The sequence below is a fragment of the Phoxinus phoxinus genome, assembly GCF_949152265.1.
Source record: "Phoxinus phoxinus genome assembly, chromosome: 11".
NCBI lineage: Eukaryota > Metazoa > Chordata > Actinopteri > Cypriniformes > Leuciscidae > Phoxinus > Phoxinus phoxinus.
Window position 1 is genome coordinate 22,170,421 of NC_136886.1, and position 22,798 is coordinate 22,193,218.

A 22,798-nucleotide genomic window follows, 5' to 3' on the forward strand; every position below is an offset into this window, starting at 1 on the left:
ATCTAAACATGAACTATCGACTAACTAAACGAATGCAAGTGAGCCGCAGATACAGAGCTTTTAATTATCGATCCACCTCGTTTTATTGTACGGTGAATTCAACAAGACATTCTGTGTCTTTGAAGCAACAAAGGCTAAATCATTTGTTACAGTTTTTTTCGTGATTTGTATGGATGACACACAGCGATACAGTATTATCAGCTGTATGATGGGTCGAGAGAGACTCCGCGCGCGCAGTGCAGGGAGACTAAATAAACTCAAATAAAAGAGATCCAGCGCGAGAAAGAAGCAAAGAAAAACGCATTATGTTAATTTATGTTGCTTTGAACTATTTTCGTTTTGTAGACTAGCCTACTGTTTTAATTTATTATTTAGCTGCAATTTCTTTGGCAATACAGATTTAAAATGTCGCAAGAATAATATTCTGTTTCTTACAAAAAAAAATAATGAATCGAATTATTTATCTGAAAATAAACTCTATGCAATGTTTTAAATAAATAAACTGCCCCCAACACTTTATTTAAACCTTGAAATGTCCAGGAATTTTAAAAAAATTCTTCCTTTGCTATGGCGGGTATCAATGTCAGTCATCTCAATTTCGTGAATGATTCACAAAACAATAATTTAGCAGATTAAAGACTATCTTCATCATTTTCATTTTCTGACGCGATCGGCTGATAATCTTCCTTCATCAGTTTTGTCGTCTGTGCATCGGCTCTACTGGAATTTAGCAAATTTATGTTGAAATGTGCCATTGATAATTAAACAAAATGCTTGACTTCAATAAACAGTTAGTTACCTATCTAAGCATCAAGAATGGTAAAAAAATGTAACGCTGCCTGTCAGCCAAAGCTAGTGAGATTCGATCTCATCGCTTGAAGCTCCGTGAAGCTCGTGCTGTTGCGTTGTCCACTGCGCTATCATCGGCCCGCTGTTAACACCACGTCTTATGCTGTTCTAAAGCTTCATTGATGTAGCCTAATATTTTTCTATTGCAATGTTTTGTGTGTTGAAATGTTTTCATTATTTATTAAATGTATTACATTTAATTTCAGTCTTGTGATTATGAATTCGTTTAACTACATGTTTCACTTGAATTGATCTGTTACTACATTTCAATCACTCTCAATGAGCCGCGGCGCGGCGGCAGATTACACAATAGAGAGAATAAACTGACACTTTTCAAAGTCTGCGATTGTAGCGCCTCTTAGCGTTCAAAGGCAGCAAATACACACCCGCAATTTTACCACCGCGGGAACGGCGGCGGTAAAAGTCGTATTCTGGTTGAGTACCATCTGTACTTCAGGGTCTCATCTACGTGTTCCAGATTTTAGGACCCTTTGGTGCTAGTAGATCAGCATCCCACTGAGCTTTGTGTTCAAGGCTATTGAAACGGATCCCAGCTCCTTTCCCCACTGAATTGTCACCCAGCACAACAATGTGGAAGACGTCACCACCACTATCAGACTGCTCACTCAACCATGAGGAATGTAAATATCACTTTACCAAAGCTCTTTCCAGAGGTTGACCGTGACACTGTTGTATAGTATCAGTAAATCATTTTCTAATTTACATTAGAGGTAATATAGATGATGCTAGTTGATAACAAATAATATTTTGTTTATTTATTAGATGCATGATAAGGTCTTGACCTTATTAGTTTCAGAGAATGTAAATAATAGTTTATCTTTCCATAACATAACTCTTCCATAGCCACACTCCAATCACTTGATTCATTTTTATTAATAAAATGTATTTTATTCTAATTGTATCTTCCTAGTGCTGATAATACAGAAGAGGCTCTACAAGTTAGCAATTTCATGAAATACATCTGATGTACTCATAACCACACCTTAATTGACGAGTAATCAAAAAGTCACAATGTCAGCGGTGACGTGAGTACCAATCACTACATTACTTGGCGTCCTTGGATGGACGAAAGAAAAATCACTTCAATATAATAATAATAATAAATGTTATTTATAGGCGCCTTACATGACACTCAAGGACACCTTACAAACACAATAAAACAGTCAATAGTAATCAAATACTCATTGTTAAAACCTTGGAGACCATTATTAAATATAAAAATAAATCTATATATAGAAAAAAAAAAATGAATTACTTAATTTAAAAGTAGACACTTCAAGCTTTCTAAATCGCATCTCTCATGTATGTGTGGCAAGTATTTAGTAAGTTACAGTTCATTTTCTGATATGTATCAGAATGGACTTCACACTGAGAGAGAGAGAGCATCCTGTTTGTTTGTTTCTTCATTTTCCGAAAAGCACAACATTTTGTTTTTATTGTGAGTGTACGCAAATAAAAGTAGACACTTAACAGTTTTGAATAATGTATAACACTTATCTGTATGATTAAAATTGACAGAGTATTTTGAGTCTCTTTGGCATGAAAGTGCGAAAGTTCCGACATTTTATGAACTGTCATGAATAAATGGTTCCCATCATTAAGCCGGTATGTATTGGCTATGCATTAATGACAAATACATTTAGCTGACAGGGCATTACTGTGCTCACTCACCCTTGTCGTGGTGGTGCCAGCCGCCGGTGTAAAAATCGTGCAACACCTGAGGAGAGCTCCATGTGTCCAGCAGGTAGTCCACCTGATGCTGCTTCCTCCACGTCAGACTCTGACAAAGGATCTCCCGTGCCTTATCTATGTTGAAGTCCCGTGCACGCAGGAACCGTAGAATATGCTCATCTTTTGGGATCTGAGAGGAAAGAAGGCCCAACAACTAAGCTAGACAGGTGGGTTTGTAGAATGCCACTGACTAAGGGCGTGTTCACACTTGGCAGGTTTGGTTCGATTAAAATTAACTTGTGCAATTTCTCTGTTAGTACAGTTCCTTTAAATATCTGTGAAAGCTGCCATCTGAACCCTGGTGGGCAGCAAACAAGTATTTAGCCCAGCACTAGGGGTGTACGATATATCGACTCAATATCGTTATCGCGATATCACGTTGCCCGATATTATATCGAAAGTCTAGCGATAATTTTGGGATATTTTGTTTATGATGCGTCCGACATGCACTCTCGAAAAAAACACGTAACTAAACTTTGCAGGACAGTGGCCCTCAAGGACCGGAGTTGCCTACTACTGACATATAGCCTATAACACGCTCTCACGAGTTTATTTTTTAGCATTTTTGTTAGTAAAATTTACATGTGGTTTCAACAACCAGATGCATTTACACTTGTCCAGTTTTGTCTGGAATGCGGCCCAGATCTCCTCCTGAAGTGGTTTGAGCGATCGGATTCAAATCCGTCTCGAATGCATTTCGGAGGGCATTTACACCTGGTCTTTTCACGATCAGATCACAGAACACGCATGAAGTGGCCAGGTGTAAACAGCCCCTTACATACGGCGAAAACTCTACCTGTGAGTTGCCGGGGAAAGTGCAAAAATTGCTTTCTAAAGGTGACACTGTTGTTGGTGGGCCCTGTTTCTCATGATATTTTTCTATTTAGGGCCCAAGCCTTGAAAAGGCGAAGGCCCTATTGTTTTCCTTTGGATTATTAGGGCCCAAGCCTTGAAAAGGCGAAGGCCCTATTGTTTTCCTTCGGATTATTATTATTATTATTATTATTATTATTAGGGCCCAAGCCTTGAAAAGGTGAAGGCCCTATTGTTTTTCTAAGGATTATTATTCTTCTTCTTCTTCTTTATTAGGGCCCAAGCCTTGAAAAGGCGAAGGCCCTATTGTTTTCCTTCGGATTATTCTTCTTTATTATTATTATTTATTAGGGCCCAAGCCTTGAAAAGGCGAAGGCCCTATTGTTTTCCTTCGGATTATTCTTCTTTATTATTATTATTTATTATTATTATTATATTACTACCTTTTGGGCACTTTTGGGGGCCTTAACGTGCTCAAAAACTCTTGAAACTTTGCACAAATGTCAGAACCCGCGGCCATTAGAGCCGGACTGAAGCTGGTACCTGGGCGTGGCAGGGGGGCTCGACAGCGCCCCCTGGAACGGGGTCCGAAAACTTGGTCCATAAATCAAACACGCTTGCGTGGAATAATATGAAACTCGGTACACTTATAGATCTCATCGGTTCATATATCCTTCGTGCTCTGACTTTTTACCCCAGCCCAACAGGAAGTCGGCTATTTGGCGTAGTTTAAAAAACACATGCAATGGAATTTAAAATACTCCTCCTAGACGATTTAACCAATCACCACGAAACTCGGTCAGCATGAAGTCAAGACATGGAGGATGAAAAATTGCCAGGGGATTTTTGATATCTCGAACGGTTTGGCCGTGGCGAGGAAACGAATTTATGGCGAATATTGGAAACAGGAAGTGTGTTATAACATCCTCATACATTAATTGATCTTGATGAAACTTCAGCAGTGTGTTCGTTGTAAGAGGCCGATCACATGGATGTGACTATTGTGAGTCAAAGTTATAGCGCCACCAACTGGCAGCAGGAAGTGTGTCACTTTCAAAATGCTTTGAATTCACCCTCTTATTTTTACCCGATTTGCTTCAAACTTTATGTGTATAATGTAAACACACGGCAGATGTAGACCTGTGAAAGAATTATTGATATCTTAAATACTGTTGCCATGGCAACGCTTTAAACTTTTATATTCTTTTTCGGTGCATTTGAGGCTCTTAACATGCTTCAAATTGCATGAAACTCAACATGCATATCAGATTTATTAGGTACTAGGCATGTGTGAAGTTTCAGAAACGGGCGCGGTGGAGGGGCTCAGTAGCGCCACCTTTAGTCAAAAATGGGGTATTAGTTTTACCTACAGTAACAAAAATCGGTATTTATATTTATCTCCCCGAGCCGGACAACTTTCTAATTTACAGTCATTAGCTCCGACCAACAGGAAGTCAGATATTTTGGTTTGAATGTGATTTGATGGGAATTTTGCCAGTCTCTCTCAATGTCTGTGTGTGTGAGAGAGGAGGGGGGCTTTATTTTAACCCTTTCTCTGCTGTGTGGGACTTCTCGGGCACTTTTGGGGCCCTTAACGTGCTCGAAAACTCTTGAAACTTTGCACACAGGTCAGAACCTGCGGCCATCAGGGCTGGGCTGAAGCTGGTACCCGGGCGTGGCAGGGGAGCTCAACAGCGCCCCCTTGAACGTGGTCCGAAAAACTTGGTCCATATATCAAACACGTTTGCATGTAATAATATGAAACTCGGTACACATATAGATTTAATCGGGCCGAACAACTTTCGTGCTCTAAGTTTTACGCCAGTCCAACAGGAAGTCGGCTTTTATGGGCTGTATGAAAATGCATGCCCCTGGAATTTGATATACTCGTCCAAGAAAAATTATCCTATCGCCACCAAACTCGGTCAGCATGAAGTCAAGACATTGAGGACGCTAAATCGCGGACGGATTTTTGATATCTCGAACGGTTTGGCCGTGGCAAGGAAACGAAGTTATGGCGAGAAAAGAAAAACACAATGTGTTATAACGTCTTCATACATTTATTGATCTTGATGAAACTTCAGCAGTGTGTTTGTTGTAAGAGGGCGATCACATGGATGTGACTATTATGAGTCAAAGTTATAGCGCCACCAACTGGCAGCAGGAAGTGTGTTACTTTCAAGATACTTTTGACTAAAGTGGGTGGGTTATTTTTACCTACAGTCACAAAACTCGGTCTGTATATTGTGCTTATCGATCCGGACAACTTTCTCATTTACAGTCATTAGCTCCGACCAACAGGAAGTCAGATATTTTGGTTTGAATGTGGTTTTGTCTCTCTCTGACAGAGTTCCCCCTGCCATTCTCTGTGTGTGTGTGTGTGTGTGTGTGTGTGTGTGTGTGTGGGGAGGGAGGGAGGGAGGGAGGGAGGGCACACACACAGACAGCCCCCCCCTTTTCTGTGTGTGTTTGGAGGGGAGCAGAAAGACTCACACTGATGCAAGCTCTAAAGCAGACTTCTTCTCGACAGTCAAAGCGGGGTTACGTTATTGCCCGTCGTGCACAGGAACCCGAAAGGCAACGGGGTGGCGGCTTTTTATATATATATATATATATATATATATATATATATATATATATATATATATATATATAAATAAATATAGCTGCAAGCAGCGATGGAGGGCCCAAGCCGGTGGCAGCGCCAGCCCGGTGCCTTTAGTGTAACTAAAGGCACCAGGGTGGCGGTGCCACCGGCTTGGGCCCGTAATCGCTGCTTGCAGCTATATTTATTAGGGCCCAAGCCTTGAAAAGGCGAAGGCCCTATTGTTTTCCTTCGGATTATTATTATTATTATTATTATTATTATTATTATTATTATTATTATTTTTCTTACGACTATTCGGGCACTTTTGGGTCTCTTAACGTGCTCAAAAACTCTTGAAACTTTGCACAAATGTCAGAACCCGCGGCCATTAGAGCCGGACTGAAGCTGGTACCCGGGCGTGGCAGGGGGGCTCGACAGCGCCCCCTGGAACGCGGTCCGAAAACTTGGTCCATAAATCAAACACGCTTGCGTGTAATAATATGAAACTCGGTACACTTATAGATCTCATCGGTTCATATATCCTTCGTGCTCTGACTTTTTACCCCAGCCCAACAGGAAGTCGGCTATTTGGCGTAGTTTAAAAAACACATGCAATGGAATTTAAAATACTCCTCCTAGAAAATTCAACCAATCGCCACGAAACTCGGTGTGCATGAAGTCAAGACATGGAGGATGAAAAATTGCCAGGGGATTTTTGATATCTCGAACGGTTTGGCCGTGGCGAGGAAACGAATTTATGGCGAATATTGGAAACAGGAAGTGTGTTATAACATCCTCATACATTAATTGATCTGGATGAAACTTCAGCAGTGTGTTCGCTGTAAGAGGCCGATCACATGGATGTGACTATTGTGAGTCAAAGTTATAGCGCCACCAACTGGCAGCAGGAAGTGTGTCACTTTCAAAATGCTTTGAAATCACCCTCTTATTTTTACCCGATTTGCTTCAAACTTTATGTGTATAATGTAAACACACGGCAGATGTAGACCTGTGAAAGGATTATTGATATCTTAAATACTGTTGCCATGGCAACGCATCAAACTTTAATATTCTTTTTTAAAGTTTTTGAGACTCTTAGCATACTTGAAATTGCATGAAACTCGACAGACACTTTACATTTATTGCCTAGTACACTTGTGCAAAGTTTCAGAAACGGGCGTGGTAAGGGGCTCAGTAGCGCCACCTTTAGTCAAAAATGGGGTATTAGTTTTACCTACAGTAACAAAAATCGGTATCTATATTTATCTCCACGAGACGGACAACTTTCTAATTTACAGTCATTAGCTCCGACCAACAGGAAGTCAGATATTTTGGTTTGAATGTGATTTGATGGGAATTTTTCCAGTCTCTCTCAGTGTCTGTGTGTGTGAGAGAGGAGGGGGGCTTTATTTTAACCCTTTCTCTACTGTGTGGGACTTCTCGGGCACTTTTGGGGCCCTTAACGTGCTCGAAAACTCTTGAAACTTTGTACACAGGTCAGAACCTGCGGCCATCAGGGTTGGCCTGAAGCTGGTACCCGGGCGTGGCAGGGGGGCTCGGCAGCGCCCCCTGGAATGGGATTCAAAAACATGTCCATATCTCAAACACGCTTGCATGTAATAATATGAAACTCGGTACACATATAGATCTCATCGGGCCGAACAACTTTCGTGCTCTAAGTTTTACGCCAGTCCAACAGGAAGTCGGCTATTATGGGCTGTATGGAAACGCATGTTCTGGCATTTGAAACACTTCTCCCAGAGAATTCATCCGATGACCACGAAACTCGGTGTGCATGAAGTCAAGACATGGAGGATGCTAAATTGCGGACGGATTTTTGATATCTCGAACGGTTTGGCCGTGGCGAGGAAACGAATTTATGATTAAAAAAGGATGCATAAAGTGTGTTATAACTTAGTTATAGTTTTACCTACAGTTACAAAACTCAGCGTGTATATTGATCTTATCAAGCCGAACAACTTTCTAATTTACAGTCATTAGCTCTGACCAACAGAAAGTCAGATATTGTGGTTTGAATGTGAATTGTGTCTCTCTCTGTCTCTCTGCCATTCTGTGTGTGTGTGTCTGTCTGTGTGGGGTGGGGAGGGGAGGGGGGATCTGTGTATGTGTGTGTGTGTGTGTGTGTGAGGAGGGGGGCTAGTTTAGTTTAACCCTTTCTCTGCTGTGTGCAAAATCTCGGGCACTTTTGGGGCCCTTAACGTGCTCGAAAACTCTTGAAATTGGGATTGGGATTCAAACACTTGTCCGTATATCAAACACGCTTGCATGTAATAATATGAAACTCGGTACACATTTAGATCTCATCGGGCCGAACAACTTTCGTGCTCTAAGTTTTACGCCAGCCCAACAGGAAGTCGGCTATTGTGGGTGGTATGAAAACGCATGCCCCTGGAATTTGAAACACTCTTTCTGGAAAATTCATCCAATCGCAACCAAACTCAGTCAGCCTGACGACAAGACATTGAGGATAGTGATGCACCGAAATGAAAATTCTGGGCCGAAACCGATACCGAAAATTTAGGATGCACTTGGCCGAAAACCGAAACCGATACCGAAAATGGCTTCTTTTAAAAACTTTAATATATATTTATTTATATTGCTTAATTTTTAATGGATCTGAAATGAAAAATCACAAACCAATAGAATAATCATCAAACTTTTATTACCACTAACAGTTACATAACAAAACCTAAAATATTATATATATTTTATATTGCATGCGCTTCATGAGGCACACGCGCGCGGTCTCTTGCTCTCTCTTCCTCTTTGCCGTGCACGCGCTGCACTGTTTGGAGCACAGTCTCTGTCTCGCGGGCGCGCTCGCTCTAGATTCCGGAGATTTTAACTAATTCGCGGGCATCAGTGAGCCGCTATCAATATGCGGGAGACTTGGTATGTCTGTATTTCTATACTGAAAAAATATTGGCATTATAATTATTGATTTTTCATTACGCTATTTATTGCCACTCATGCGCGTGGTGGGAGCGGCGGCGCTGGTTGTCCTCATCTGAAACTTTAAAATACTTCCATTCCGCTGACATGCTCAATCTTTGCAGACGCGTGCAAACAGCTCGACCGTGAGTGAAACCTGCTTGAGCACGGAGAGGAGGGGAGGGGTGGGTGACGAGTGACAGCTCGACCGTGAGCGAAACCTGCTTGAGCACGGAGAGGAGGGGAGGGGTGGGTGACGAGTGACAGCTCGACCGTGAGCGAAACCCAAGCGCTTGCGCGTGGATGGGAGGGGCGCGGTTGACATTCATCTTCGGCTGACATTTTCGGCTGACATTTTCGGCTGGCTTTTTTATTTCGGCCCGAAACCGATAATGCCATTTTCGGCCGAAATTTTCGGCGGCCGAAATTTCGGTGCACCCCTAATTGAGGATACTAAATTGCTGACGGATTTTTGATATCTCGAACAGTTTGGCCGTGGCGAGGAAACGAAATTATGGCGAGAAAAGAGAAACACGATGTGTTATAACGTCTTCATACATTTATTGATCTTGATGAAACTTCAGTAGCGTGTTTGTTGTAAGAGAGCGATCACATGGATGTAACTAATGTGAGTCCCCCCCCTTTTCTGTGTGTGTTTGGAGGGGAGCAGAAAGACTCACACTGATACAAGCTCTAAAGCAGACTTCTTCTCGACAGTCAAAGCGGGGTTACGTTATTGCTCGTCGTGCACAGGAACCCGAAAGGCAACGGGGTGGCGGCTTTTTATATATATATATATATATATATATATATATATATAAAAATAAATATAGCTGCAAGCAGCGATGGAGGGCCCAAGCCGGTGGCAGCGCCAGCCCGGTGCCTTTAGTGTAACTAAAGGCACCAGGGTGGCGGTGCCACCGGCTTGGGCCCGTAATCGCTGCTTGCGGCTATATTTTTTATTTATTATTATTATTATATTACTACCTTTTGGGCACTTTTGGGGGCCTTAACGTGCTCAAAAACTCTTGAAACTTTGCACAAATGTCAGAACCCGCGGCCATTAGAGCTGGACTGAAGCTGGTACCCGGGCGTGGCAGGAGGGCTCGACAGCGCCCCCTGGAACGCGGTCCGAAAACTTGGTCCATAAATCAAACACGCTTGCGTGGAATAATATGAAACTCGGTACACTTATAGATCTCATCGGTTCATATATCCTTCGTGCTCTGACTTTTTACCCCAGCCCAACAGGAAGTCGGCTATTTGGCGTAGTTTAAAAAACACATGCAATGGAATTTAAAATACTCCTCCTAGACGATTCAACCAATCACCACGAAACTCGGTGTGCATGAAGTCAAGACATGGAGGATGAAAAATTGCCAGGGGATTTTTGATATCTCGAACGCTTTGACCGTGGCGAGGAAACAAATTTATGGCGAATATTGGAAACAGGAAGTGTGTTATAACATCCTCATACATTAATTGATCTTGATGAAACTTCAGCAGTGTGTTCGTTGTAAGAGGCCGATCACATGGATGTGACTATTGTGAGTCAAAGTTATAGCGCCACCAACTGGCAGCAGGAAGTGTGTCACTTTCAAAATGCTTTGAATTCACCCTCTTATTTTTACCCGATTTGCTTCAAACTTTATGTGTATAATGTAAACACACGGCAGATGTAGACCTGTGAAAGAATTATTGATATCTTAAATACTGTTGCCATGGCAACGCTTTAAACTTTTATATTCTTTTTGGGTGCATTTGAGGCTCTTAACATGCTTCAAATTGCATGAAACTCAACATGCATATCAGATTTATTAGGTACTAGGCATGTGTGAAGTTTCAGAAACGGGCGCGGTGGAGGGGCTCAGTAGCGCCACCTTTAGTCAAAAATGGGGTATTAGTTTTACCTACAGTAACAAAAATCGGTATTTATATTTATCTCCCCGAGCCGGACAACTTTCTAATTTACAGTCATTAGCTCCGACCAACAGGAAGTCAGATATTTTGGTTTGAATGTGATTTGATGGGAATTTTGCCAGTCTCTCTCAGTGTCTGTGTGTGTGAGAGAGGAGGGGGGCTTTATTTTAACCCTTTCTCTGCTGTGTGGGACTTCTCGGGCACTTTTGGGGCCCTTAACGTGCTCGAAAACTCTTGAAACTTTGCACACAGGTCAGAACCTGCGGCCATCAGGGCTGGGCTGAAGCTGGTACCCGGGCGTGGCAGGGGAGCTCAACAGCGCCCCCTTGAACGTGGTCCGAAAAACTTGGTCCATATATCAAACACGTTTGCATGTAATAATATGAAACTCGGTACACATATAGATTTAATCGGGCCGAACAACTTTCGTGCTCTAAGTTTTACGCCAGTCCAACAGGAAGTCAGCTATTATGGGCTGTATGAAAATGCATGCCCCTGGAATTTGATATACTCGTCCAAGAAAAATTATCCTATCGCCACCAAACTCGGTCAGCATGAAGTCAAGACATTGAGGACGGTAAATTGCGGACGGATTTTTGATATCTCGAACGGTTTGGCCGTGGCGAGGAAACGAAGTTATGGCGAGAAAAGAAAAACACAATGTGTTATAACGTCTTCATACATTTATTGATCTTGATGAAACTTCAGCAGTGTGTTTGTTGTAAGAGGGCGATCACATGGATGTGACTATTGTGAGTCAAAGTTATAGCGCCACCAACTGGCAGCAGGAAGTGTGTTACTTTCAAGATACTTTTGACTAAAGTGGGTGGGTTATTTTTACCTACAGTCACAAAACTCGGTATGTAAATTGTGCTTATCGATCCGGACAACTTTCTCATTTACAGTCATTAACTCCGACCAACAGGAAGTCAGATATTTTGGTTTGAATGTGGTTTTGTCTCTCTCTGACAGAGTTCCCCCTGCCATTCTCTGTGTGTGTGTGTGTGTGTGTGTGTGTGTGTGTGTGTGTGTGTGTGTGTGTGTGTGGGGAGGGAGGGAGGGCACACACACAGACAGCCCCCCCCCTTTTCTGTGTGTGTTTGGAGGGGAGCAGAAAGACTCACACTGATGCAAGCTCTAAAGCAGACTTCTTCTCGACAGTCAAAGCGGGGTTACGTTATTGCCCGTCGTGCACAGGAACCCGAAAGGCAACGGGGTGGCGGCTTTTTATATATATATATATATATATATATATATATATATATATATATATATATATATATATATATATAAATAAATATAGCTGCAAGCAGCGATGGAGGGCCCAAGCCGGTGGCAGCGCCAGCCCGGTGCCTTTAGTGTAACTAAAGGCACCAGGGTGGCGGTGCCACCGGCTTGGGCCCGTAATCGCTGCTTGCAGCTATATTTATTTATATATATATATATATTTAGGGCCCAAGCCTTGAAAAGGCGAAGGCCCTATTGTTTTCCATGGGATTATTATTTATTCTTCTTCTTTATTATTATTATATTACTACCTTTTGGGCACTTTTGGGGGCCTTAACGTGCTCAAAAACTCTTGAAACTTTGCACAAATGTCAGAACCTGCGGCCATTAGGGCCCGACTGAAGCTGGGACCCGGGCGTGGCAGGGGGGCTCGCCAGCGCCCCCTGGAATGGGATTCAAAAACATGTCCATATCTCAAACACGCTTGCATGTAATAATATGAAACTCGGTACACGTATAGATCTCATCGGGCCGAACAACTTTCGTGCTCTAAGTTTTACGCCAGTCCAACAGGAAGTCGGTTATTATGGGCTGTATGGAAACGCATGTTCTGGCATTTGAAACACTTGTCCTAGAGAATTCATCGGATGACCACGAAACTCGGTGTGCATGAAGTCAAGACATGGAGGATGATAAATTGCGAGGGGATTTTTGATATCTCGAACGGTTTGGCCGTGGCGAGGAAACGAATTTATGGCGAATATTGGAAACAGGAAGTGTGTTATAACATCCTCATACATTAATTGATCTTGATGAAACTTCAGCAGTGTGTTTGTTGTAAGAGGCCGATCACATGGATGTGACTATTGTGAGTCAAAGTTATAGCGCCACCAACTGGCAGCAGGAAGTGTGTCACTTTCAAAATGCTTTGAATTCACCCTCTTATTTTTACCCGATTTGCTTCAAACTTCATCTGTATAATGTAAACACACGACAGATGTAGACCTGTGAAAGGATTATTGATATCTTTAATACTGTCGCCATGGCAACGCTTTAAACTTTTATATTCTTTTTGGATGCATTTGAGGCTCTTAACATGCTTCAAATTGCATGAAACTCAACATGCATTTGACATTTATTGTGTAATAGACATGTGCGAAGTTTCAGAAACGGGCGTGGTAAGGGGCTCAGTAGCGCCACCTTTAGTCAAAAATGGGGTATTAGTTTTACCTACAGTAACCAAACTCGGTACGTATATTCTTCTCTTCGATCCGGACAACTTTCTAATTTACAGTCATTAGCTCCGACCAACAAGAAGTCAGATATTTTGGTTTGAATGTGAGTTTTGGTATATTTTAGACTCCGAGTTTTTAGCGGTGGTTTATTTTATTCACACCAAACTTTTTCAACATGATGAAAATACATTAAAGATGCTAAATTGTGAACGGATATTAAATATCTCAAACGGTTTTGCTATGGCGAGGGATTAAAGTAATGTCCAAAAAAGGAAACACTAAAAGCCTCATATCTTCTAAAAAATTTATTATACACCATTTATTTCTATATAAAAGTATACAAATATCAGAACTAAACCCATTTTGTTCTTTTATTTCAATTTAAGAATTATGTATAAGTTAAAAAACAGCCAGAATGCACTTTTTAAGTCAAAAAATAAGTCATACATAGGGCAATACTGCCCTCTTGTGGTCAAAATCGGGTAGGCCCATTGTATATTGTATCTATATAAATGGTGACTGTTAGAATATTTTACTAGCGGTTAATCGATGTGCAATTAAAGCGGGGGCTTTTAAATCGCTAACTTAAAAGCCAAAGTAAGTACTGGACGTCCAGTATGAATGAACTAAAACACATTCACTCTGTTCTGCTCGTTCCTCGCCGTGAACGCGTTATTGCCCGTGCAGCCGTGAGCATTTAGTTTAATTTTAAACATAGCGCCATTTCGGGGGTGGGATTGCTTGAATTGCGTGTTCAATAGCCTATTATTCTTAATCTTTTCAGTCAGCTTTTCACCCATGATTAATGAAATTGGACTCCTTGTGCTGATGTTTGCTGCGACTCATTCAGCTCACGATTTATTAAGCGGACACGTTCAGGTTTTAATAGGCTAGTGCCCACTATATTTGAATATCTGTATATTGTAATATCTATACCTAGTCACACCCTACTCTTATTAAATGTATGCTTCATAGTTCATTTTTAATTTCTAAATTTGATCAATAAATTAAATTATTTAGAATAATAAGACACTATAGGACTGTTAGCCTACCCTGTGGCTGATCAAATGAAATATTTTACACTGAAAAATAACAATGCATTAAATAATGTTTTAAGATTGTTTTAAATATAAGTTAATTAATGATCGTTGCAAAGAATGAAAGGCTACTTTTAAACATAACACTAAACCTCCTATAGGTGTCGCCAGGCGACCGTCTTAATGAGCGAGTCATTGATTCATTCGTTCAAACGAGTCGTTCGAACGACTGAGTCATTCATGAATGACACAGATCTTTATGGATTGATCATTGAATCTTTGAGTCAAGCGATTCTTTCAAAATGCGGAATCATTCACTAATGAAAAAACACGACCGTCTTAATGAGCGAGTCATTGATTCATTCGTTCGAACGACTGAATCATTCATGAATGACACAGATCTTTATGGATTGTTTATTGAATCTTTGAGTCAAGCGATTCTTTCAAAATGCGGAATCATTCACTAATGAAAAAACACTGTGAGATGCGCGATGGTTCTGCTGTGATCTTTGTTTAACTATTTTCGCTGCTGAAACAGAACAAAAACAGTCAACATTGTTGTGTGTGTGTGTGTGTGTGTGTGTGTGTGTGCGTGTGTGTGTGTGTGTGTGTGTGTGTGTGTGTGTGTGTGTGTGTGTGTGTGTGTGTGTGTGTGTGTGTGATTTTGGTTGGGTGACATTTGTATGTTACAGTTTGACAAGAGTTTATAGTTTAACAAAAGGACAATGTTGTGTTTTATTGCAAGTGCACACAAATATAAGGAAACACTTTGCAGTTTGAATGATGTCCTGTATGAACAAAATGACGGAGTATGTTTTTATGTCTCCATTTTTCGATCGATCCTCGTACACACACACACACACACACACACACACACACACACACACACACTGCAATCTTGACATCGCAGCCACACACACAGACAGCCCCTCCTGTGTTTGTCTGTGTGGGGAGGGGGGCAGAAAGACTATTAAAAATAGGTATATTGTGCCATCTAGTGTTTTATACTATGTATAAATGTGTTTTTTCTTTTAAACAAGTGTTTTAAAGTACACTAATTTAAATTAATTCAATGCTGCATTTTTATGTATATTTAAACATTATCAAAGACTACTTTCTGTCAAAGTTAGGATGTTATTTTTTTAGTTTCAAAAGTTCTCTGTCTCTGTCGGTCATTCCCCTCCCCTATTCCTGTTTTTCATTGCACGCTTTTAAATGTAAAAAAATCTTTCTGTTTTGATATATTTAAACTTTTTTAAAAATCTAGCAAAAAATGCGCCTTTTTGCACAACCCATTTTTTATTTTTTTATTTTTTCACTGTTCTAATCAGGTCAGGCAAGTCAAATGATCTGTCTTGTCCCTTAAAAAAATTAATATATATATATACCACACTTCATATGAATTTTTGGTCTCGTGTACAATGGCTGCTGATTTCATGTGTCCGTTAAGTCCATGAAACTGTAGGGTGTCTAATTTTTCATTTTAGTTTTCAGAACGGTGCTCACGCCCTCGATGCGCACTTTTGCAGAACCCACACTGATGCAAGCTCTAAAGCGGAGATACGTTATTGCCCGTTGTGCACAAGAACCCTAAAGGCACCGGGGTGGCGGTTTTTTTTATATATATATATATATATATATATATATATATATATATATATATATATATATATATATATATATATATATAAATAAATAAATATAGCTGCAAGCAGCGATGGAGGGCCCAAGCCGGTGGCACCTCCACCCTGGCGGTGCCACCGGCTTGGGCCCGTAATCGCTGCTTGCAGCTATATTTATTATTATTATTATTATTATTATTTTACTACCTTTTGGGCACTTTTGGGGGCCTTAACGTGCTCAAAAACTCTTGAAACTTTGCACAAATGTCAGAACCCGCGGCCATTAGGGCCGCGCTGAAGCTGGGACCCGGGCGTGGCAGGGGGGCTCGGCAGCGCCCCCTGGAATGGGATTCAAAAACATGTCCATATATCAAACACGCTTGCATGTAATAATATGAAACTCGGTACAAATATAGATCTCATCGGGCCGAACAACTTTCGTGCTCTAAGTTTTACGCCAGTCCAACAGGAAGTCGGCTATTATGGGCTGTATGGAAACGCATGTTCTGGCATTTGAAACACTTCTCCCAGAGAATTCATCCGATGACCACGAAACTCGGTGTGCATGAAGTCAAGACATGGAGGATGCTAAATTGCGAGGGGATTTTTGATATCTCGAACGGTTTGGCCGTGGCGAGGAAACAAATTTATGGCGAATATTGGAAACAGGAAGTGTGTTATAACATCCTCATACATTAATTGATCTTGATGAAACTTCAGCAGTGTGTTTGTTGTAAGAGGCCGATCACATGGATGTGACTATTGTGAGTCAAAGTTATAGCGCCACCAACTGGCAGCAGGAAGTGTGTCACTTTCAAAATGCTTTGAAATCACCCTCTTATTTTTACCGATTTGCTTCAAACTTCATCTGTATAATGTAAACACACGGCAGATGTAGACCTGTGAAAGGATTATTGATATCTTTAATACTGTCGCCATGGCAACGCATCAAACTTTAATATTCTTTTTTAAAGTTTTTGAGACTCTTAGCATACTTCAAATTGCATGAAACTCGACAGACACTTTACATTTATTGCCTAGTACACTTGTGCACAGTTTCAGAAACGGGCGTGGTAAGGGGCTCAGTAGCGCCACCTTTAGTCAAAAATGGGGTATTAGTTTTACCTACAGTAACAAAAATCGGTATCTATATTTATCTCCCCGATCCGGACAACTTTCTAATTGACAGTCATTAGCTCCGACCAACAGGAAGTCAGATATTTTGGTTTGAATGTGATTTAATGGGAATTTTGCCAGTCTCTCTCAGTGTCTGTGTGTGTGAGAGAGGAGGGGGGCTTTATTTTAACCCTTTCTCTGCTGTGTGGGACTTCTCGGGCACTTTTGGGGCCCTTAACATGCTCAAAAACTCTTGAAACTTTGCACAAATGTCAGAACCCGCGGCCATCAGGGCCCGACTGAAGCTGGTACCCGGGCGTGGCAGGGGGGCTCGGCAGCGCCCCCTGGAATGGGATTCAAAAACATGTCCATATATCAAACACGCTTGCATGTAATAATATGAAACTCGGTACACATATAGATCTCATCGGGCCGAACAACTTTCGTGCTCTAAGTTTTACGCCAGTCCAACAGGAAGTCGGCTATTATGGGCTGTATGGAAACGCATGTTCTGGCATTTGAAACACTTCTCCCAGAGAATTCATCCGATGACCACGAAACTCGGTGTGCATGAAGTCAAGACATGGAGGATGCTAAATTGCGGACGGATTTTTGATATCTCGAACGGTTTGGCCGTGGCGAGGAAACGAATTTATGATTAAAAAAGGATGCATAAAGTGTGTTATAACTTAGTTATAGTTTTACCTACAGTTACAAAACTCAGCGTGTATATTGATCTTATCAAGCCGAACAACTTTCTAATTTACAGTCATTAGCTCCGACCAACAGAAAGTCAGATATTGTGGTTTGAATGTGAATTCTGTCTCTCTCTGTCTCTCTGCCATTCTGTGTGTGTGTGTCTGTCTGTGTGGGGTGGGGAGGGGAGGGGGGATCTGTGTATGTGTGTGTGTGTGTGTGTGTGTGTGTGTGTGTGTGAGGAGGGGGGCTAGTTTAGTTTAACCCTTTCTCTGCTGTGTGCAAAATCTCGGGCACTTTTGGGGCCCTTAACGTGCTCGAAAACTCTTGAAATTTTGCACACAGGTCAGAACCCGCGGCCATCAGGGCCGGGCTGAAGCTGGTAACCGGGCGTGGCAGGGGGGCTCGACAGCGCCCCCTGGAATGGGATTCAAACACTTGTCCGTATATCAAACACGCTTGCATGTAATAATATGAAACTCGGTACACATTTAGATCTCATCGGGCCGAACAACTTTCGTGCTCTAAGTTTTACGCCAGCCCAACAGGAAGTCGGCTATTGTGGGTGGTATGAAAACGCATGCCCCTGGAATTTGAAACACTCTTTCTAGAAAATTCATCCAATCGCAACCAAACTCGGTCAGCCTGACGACAAGACATTGAGGATACTAAATTGCTGACGGATTTTTGATATCTCGAACAGTTTGGCCGTGGCGAGGAAACTAAATTATGGCGAGAAAAGAGAAACACGATCTGTTATAACGTCTTAATACATTTATTGATCTTGATGAAACTTCAGTAGCGTGTTTGTTGTAAGAGAGCGATCACATGGATGTAACTAATGTGAGTCCCCCCCCTTTTCTGTGTGTGTTTGGAGGGGAGCAGAAAGATTCACACTGATACAAGCTCTAAAGCAGACTTCTTTCTCGACAGTCAAAGCGGGGTTACGTTATTGCCCGTCGTGCACAGGAACCCGAAAGGCAACGGGGTGGCGGCTTTTTATATATATATATATATATATATATATATATATATATATATATATATATAAATAAATATAGCTGCAAGCAGCGATGGAGGGCCCAAGCCGGTGGCAGCGCCAGCCCGGTGCCTTTAGTGTAACTAAAGGCACCAGGGTGGCGGTGCCACCGGCTTGGGCCCGTAATCGCTGCTTGCAGCTATATTTAGGGCCCGAGCACCGATGGTGCGAGGACACTATTGGAATTGCTCTGTTTATTATTAGGGCCCGAGCACCGATGGTGCGAGGACACTATTGGAATTGCTCTGTTTATTATTATTATTATTATTTTCCGCATTTAATCGCATTTTTGAGGGCCTAAACATGCACGAAAACTCACGAAAATTTGCACACGCGTCAGAACTGGCGAAAATTGACATCTGATATGCGTTTCACAATTGGGCGGGGTAAAATGGCTCGATAGCGCCACCTATAAAGGTTCAACGGAGTGCGCCTCCCGCTACGTTTCACGTATGTGTACGAAATTCGGTACATACATGTAATGACCCAATACCTACAAAAAAGTCTCTTGGAGCATAGCCTTAAACACAACAGGAAGTCAGCCATTTTGAACTTCCTCTCTGATTTTTGTGCAGTTTTTGCCATTTTCAGGCCTCGTACTTTAACAAACTCCTCCTACAGTTTTAATCTGATCATCTTCAAATTTGGTGAGTGTAATCTTAAGGCCTTTGCGACGTTAAATTGCGAAGATCTAGAGTTTTCGTCGAAGGGCGTGTCCTCGGCGGCCTGACAAATTTTGATGTTTCGCCATGAAACAGGAAGTTGCTGTAACTCAGGCAAACAATGTCCAATCTGCCCCAAACTTCACACGTTTGATAAGAGTTCTGTCCTGAACACATGACCATGCTCAAATTCAGTTACAGTCATAGCGCCACCTGCTGGCAACAGGAAGTGACATGTTTAACACTGTTTTGGACTCCTAACAACATATAAAAAATTGCCAGCAAGTGCTTAACATGTTAACAACATACTAGAAACATGCTAAAACATGCTAGCAAACATTAGCTAAGTGCTAAAGCATGCTATTACTGCAATTAAATAGGAATTTGCTGTAACTCAGGCATTGAATGTCCAATCTGCCCCAAACTTCACACGGTTGAATATTCTCATGTTCAACACATTTACATGAGAATATTCAGTTATAGTAATAGCGCCACCTACTGGCAACAGGAAATGACATGTTTAACACTGTGATGCTGTACTAGCAACATATTAAATATGCCATTGAGTTATAAACATGTTAGAAACCTGTTAAAACATGCTAGCAATTCTTAGCTAAGTGCTAAAGCATGTTAATGCAATGAAAGAGGAAGTTGTTGTTACTAAAGAAGGCAATGTCCAATCTGCCCCAAACTTTACACGTTTGATAAGAGTCCTGTCCTGAACACATCTACATGACACTTTTCAGTTATAGTAATAGCGCCACCTACTGGCAACAGGAAGTGACATGTTTAACACTGTGATGCAGTACTAGCAACATATTAAATATGCCATTGAGTTATATACATGTTAGAAACATGTTAAAACATGCTAGCAATTCTTAGCTAAGTGCTAAAGCACGCTAATGCAATGAAACAGGAAGTTGGTGTTACTGAAGAAGGCAATGTCCAATCTGCCCCAAACTTCACACGTTTGATAAGAGTCCTGCCCTGAACACATCTACATGACAATTTTAAGTTAAAGTAATAGCGCCACCTACTGTCGACAGGAAGTGACACGTTTTACACTGTGATGCATTACTAGCGACATATTTAATATGCCATTGAGTTCTAAACATGCTAGAAACATGCTAAAACATGCTAGCAACACTTATCTGAGTTATAACGCATGCTATTATCCCCATAATCAAGGACATTTTTGTAACTGACTTTGACATACTCCTACTATTTTTACCTACTTAAATGCACATTGCCCACCGTGTTTTGTCTTCCTAAAGCCACCGGGTGGCGGTGGCACGGGTGCGAGGGCCCTTTCATCGCTGCTTGCAGCTTTAATTAGGGCCCGAGCACCGATGGTGTGAGGACCCTCTTGGAATTGCTCTGTTTATTATTATTATTAGGGCCCGAGCACCGATGGTGTGAGGACCCTCTTGGAATTGCTCTGTTTATTAGGGCCCGAGCACCGATGGTGTGAGGACCCTCTTGGAATTGCTCTGTTTATTATTATTATTATTATTATTATTATTATTATTCTTCTCCGCATTTATTCGCATTTTTGAGGGCCTAAACATGCACGAAAACTCACGAAAATTTGCACACGCGTCAGAACCGGCGAAAATTGACATCTGATATGCGTTTCAGAATTGGGCGGGGTAAAATGGCTCGATAGCGCCACCTATAAAGGTTCAACGGAGTGCGCCTCCCGCTACGTTTCACGTACGTGTACGAAATTCGGTACATAGATGTAAGGACCTAATACCTACAAAAAAGTCTCTTGGAGCATAGCCTTAAACACAACAGGAAGTCAGCCATTTTGAACTTCCTCTCTGATTTTTGTGCAGTTTTTGCCATTTTCAGGCCTCGTACTTTAACGAACTCCTCCTACAGTTTTAATCTGATCATCTTCAAATTTGGTGAGTGTAATCTTAAGGCCTTTGCGACGTTAAATTGCGAAGATCTTGAGTTTTCGTCGAAGGGCGTGTCCTCGGCGGCCTGACAAATTTTGATGTTTCGCCATGAAACAGGAAGTTGCTGTAACTCAGGCAAACAATGTCCAATCTGCCCCAAACTTCACACGTTTGATAAGAGTTCTGCCCTGAACACATGACCATGCTCAAATTCAGTTACAGTCATAGCGCCACCTGCTGGCAACAGGAAGTGACATGTTTAACACTGTTTTGGACTCCTAATAATTTATAAACAATTGCCAGCAAGTGCTAAACTTGTTAACAACATACTAGAAACATGCTAAAACATGCTAGCAAACATTAGCTAAGTGCTAAAGCATGCTATTACTGCAATTAAACAGGAAGTTGCTGTAACTCAGGCAAACAATGTCCAATCTGCCCCAAACTTCACACGTTTGATAAGAGTTCTGCCCTGAACACATTTACATGAGAATATTCAGTTACAGTCATAGCGCCACCTGCTGGCAACAGGAAGTGACATGTTTAACACTGTTTTGGACTCCTAATAACATATAAAAAATTGCCAGCAAGTGCTAAACATGTTAACAACATACTAGAAACATGCTAAAACATGCTAGCAAACATTAGCTAAGTGCTAAAGCATGCTATTATTGCAATTAAATAGGAATTTGCTGTAACTCAGGCATTGAATGCCCAATCTGCCCCAAACTTCACACGTTTGATAAGCGTTCTGTCCTGAACACATAACCATGCTCAAATTCAGTTACAGTCATAGCGCCACCTGCTGGCAACAGGAAGTGACATGTTTAACACTGTTTTGGACTCCTAATAACATATACAAAATTGCCAGCAAGTGCTAAACATGTTAACAACATACTAGAAACATGCTAAAACATGCTAGCAAACATTAGCTAAGTGCTAAAGCATGCTATTATTGCAATTAAATAGGAATTTGCTGTAACTCAGGCATTGAATGCCCAATCTGCCCCAAACTTCACACGTTTGATAAGAGTTCTGGTCTGAACACATTTACATGAGAATATTTAGTTATAGTAATAGCGCCACCTATTGGCAACAGGAAGTGACATGTTTAACACTGCAATGCATTACTAGCAACATATTAAATATGCCATTGAGTTATATACATGTTAGAAACATGTTAAAACATGCTAGCAATTCTTAGCTAAGTGCTAAAGCACGCTAATGCAATGAAACGGGAAGTTGTTGTTACTCAAGAAGGCAATGTCCAATCTGCCCCAAACTTCACACGTTTGATAAGAGTCCTGCCCTGAACACATCTACATGACACTTTTCAGTTATAGAATAGCGCCACCTACTGGCAACAGGAAGTGACATGTTTAACACT

General features: G+C 41.4%; 1 protein-coding gene across 6 annotated transcripts in view; it reads right to left on the minus strand.

Annotated features, from left to right (window-relative positions):
* LOC307007413 (SEC14-like protein 1) overlaps nucleotides 1-22,798 on the minus strand; it is a 254,101-nt gene that overhangs the window by 119,954 nt on the left and 111,349 nt on the right. For all 6 annotated transcript variants that reach the window (XM_079629446.1, XM_079629445.1, XM_079629442.1 and 3 more), the window contains one exon: nucleotides 2,542-2,731. In XM_079629446.1, coding sequence (XP_079485572.1) covers nucleotides 2,542-2,731 — 190 coding nt within the window. The remainder of the gene's footprint in view (nucleotides 1-2,541; nucleotides 2,732-22,798) is intronic.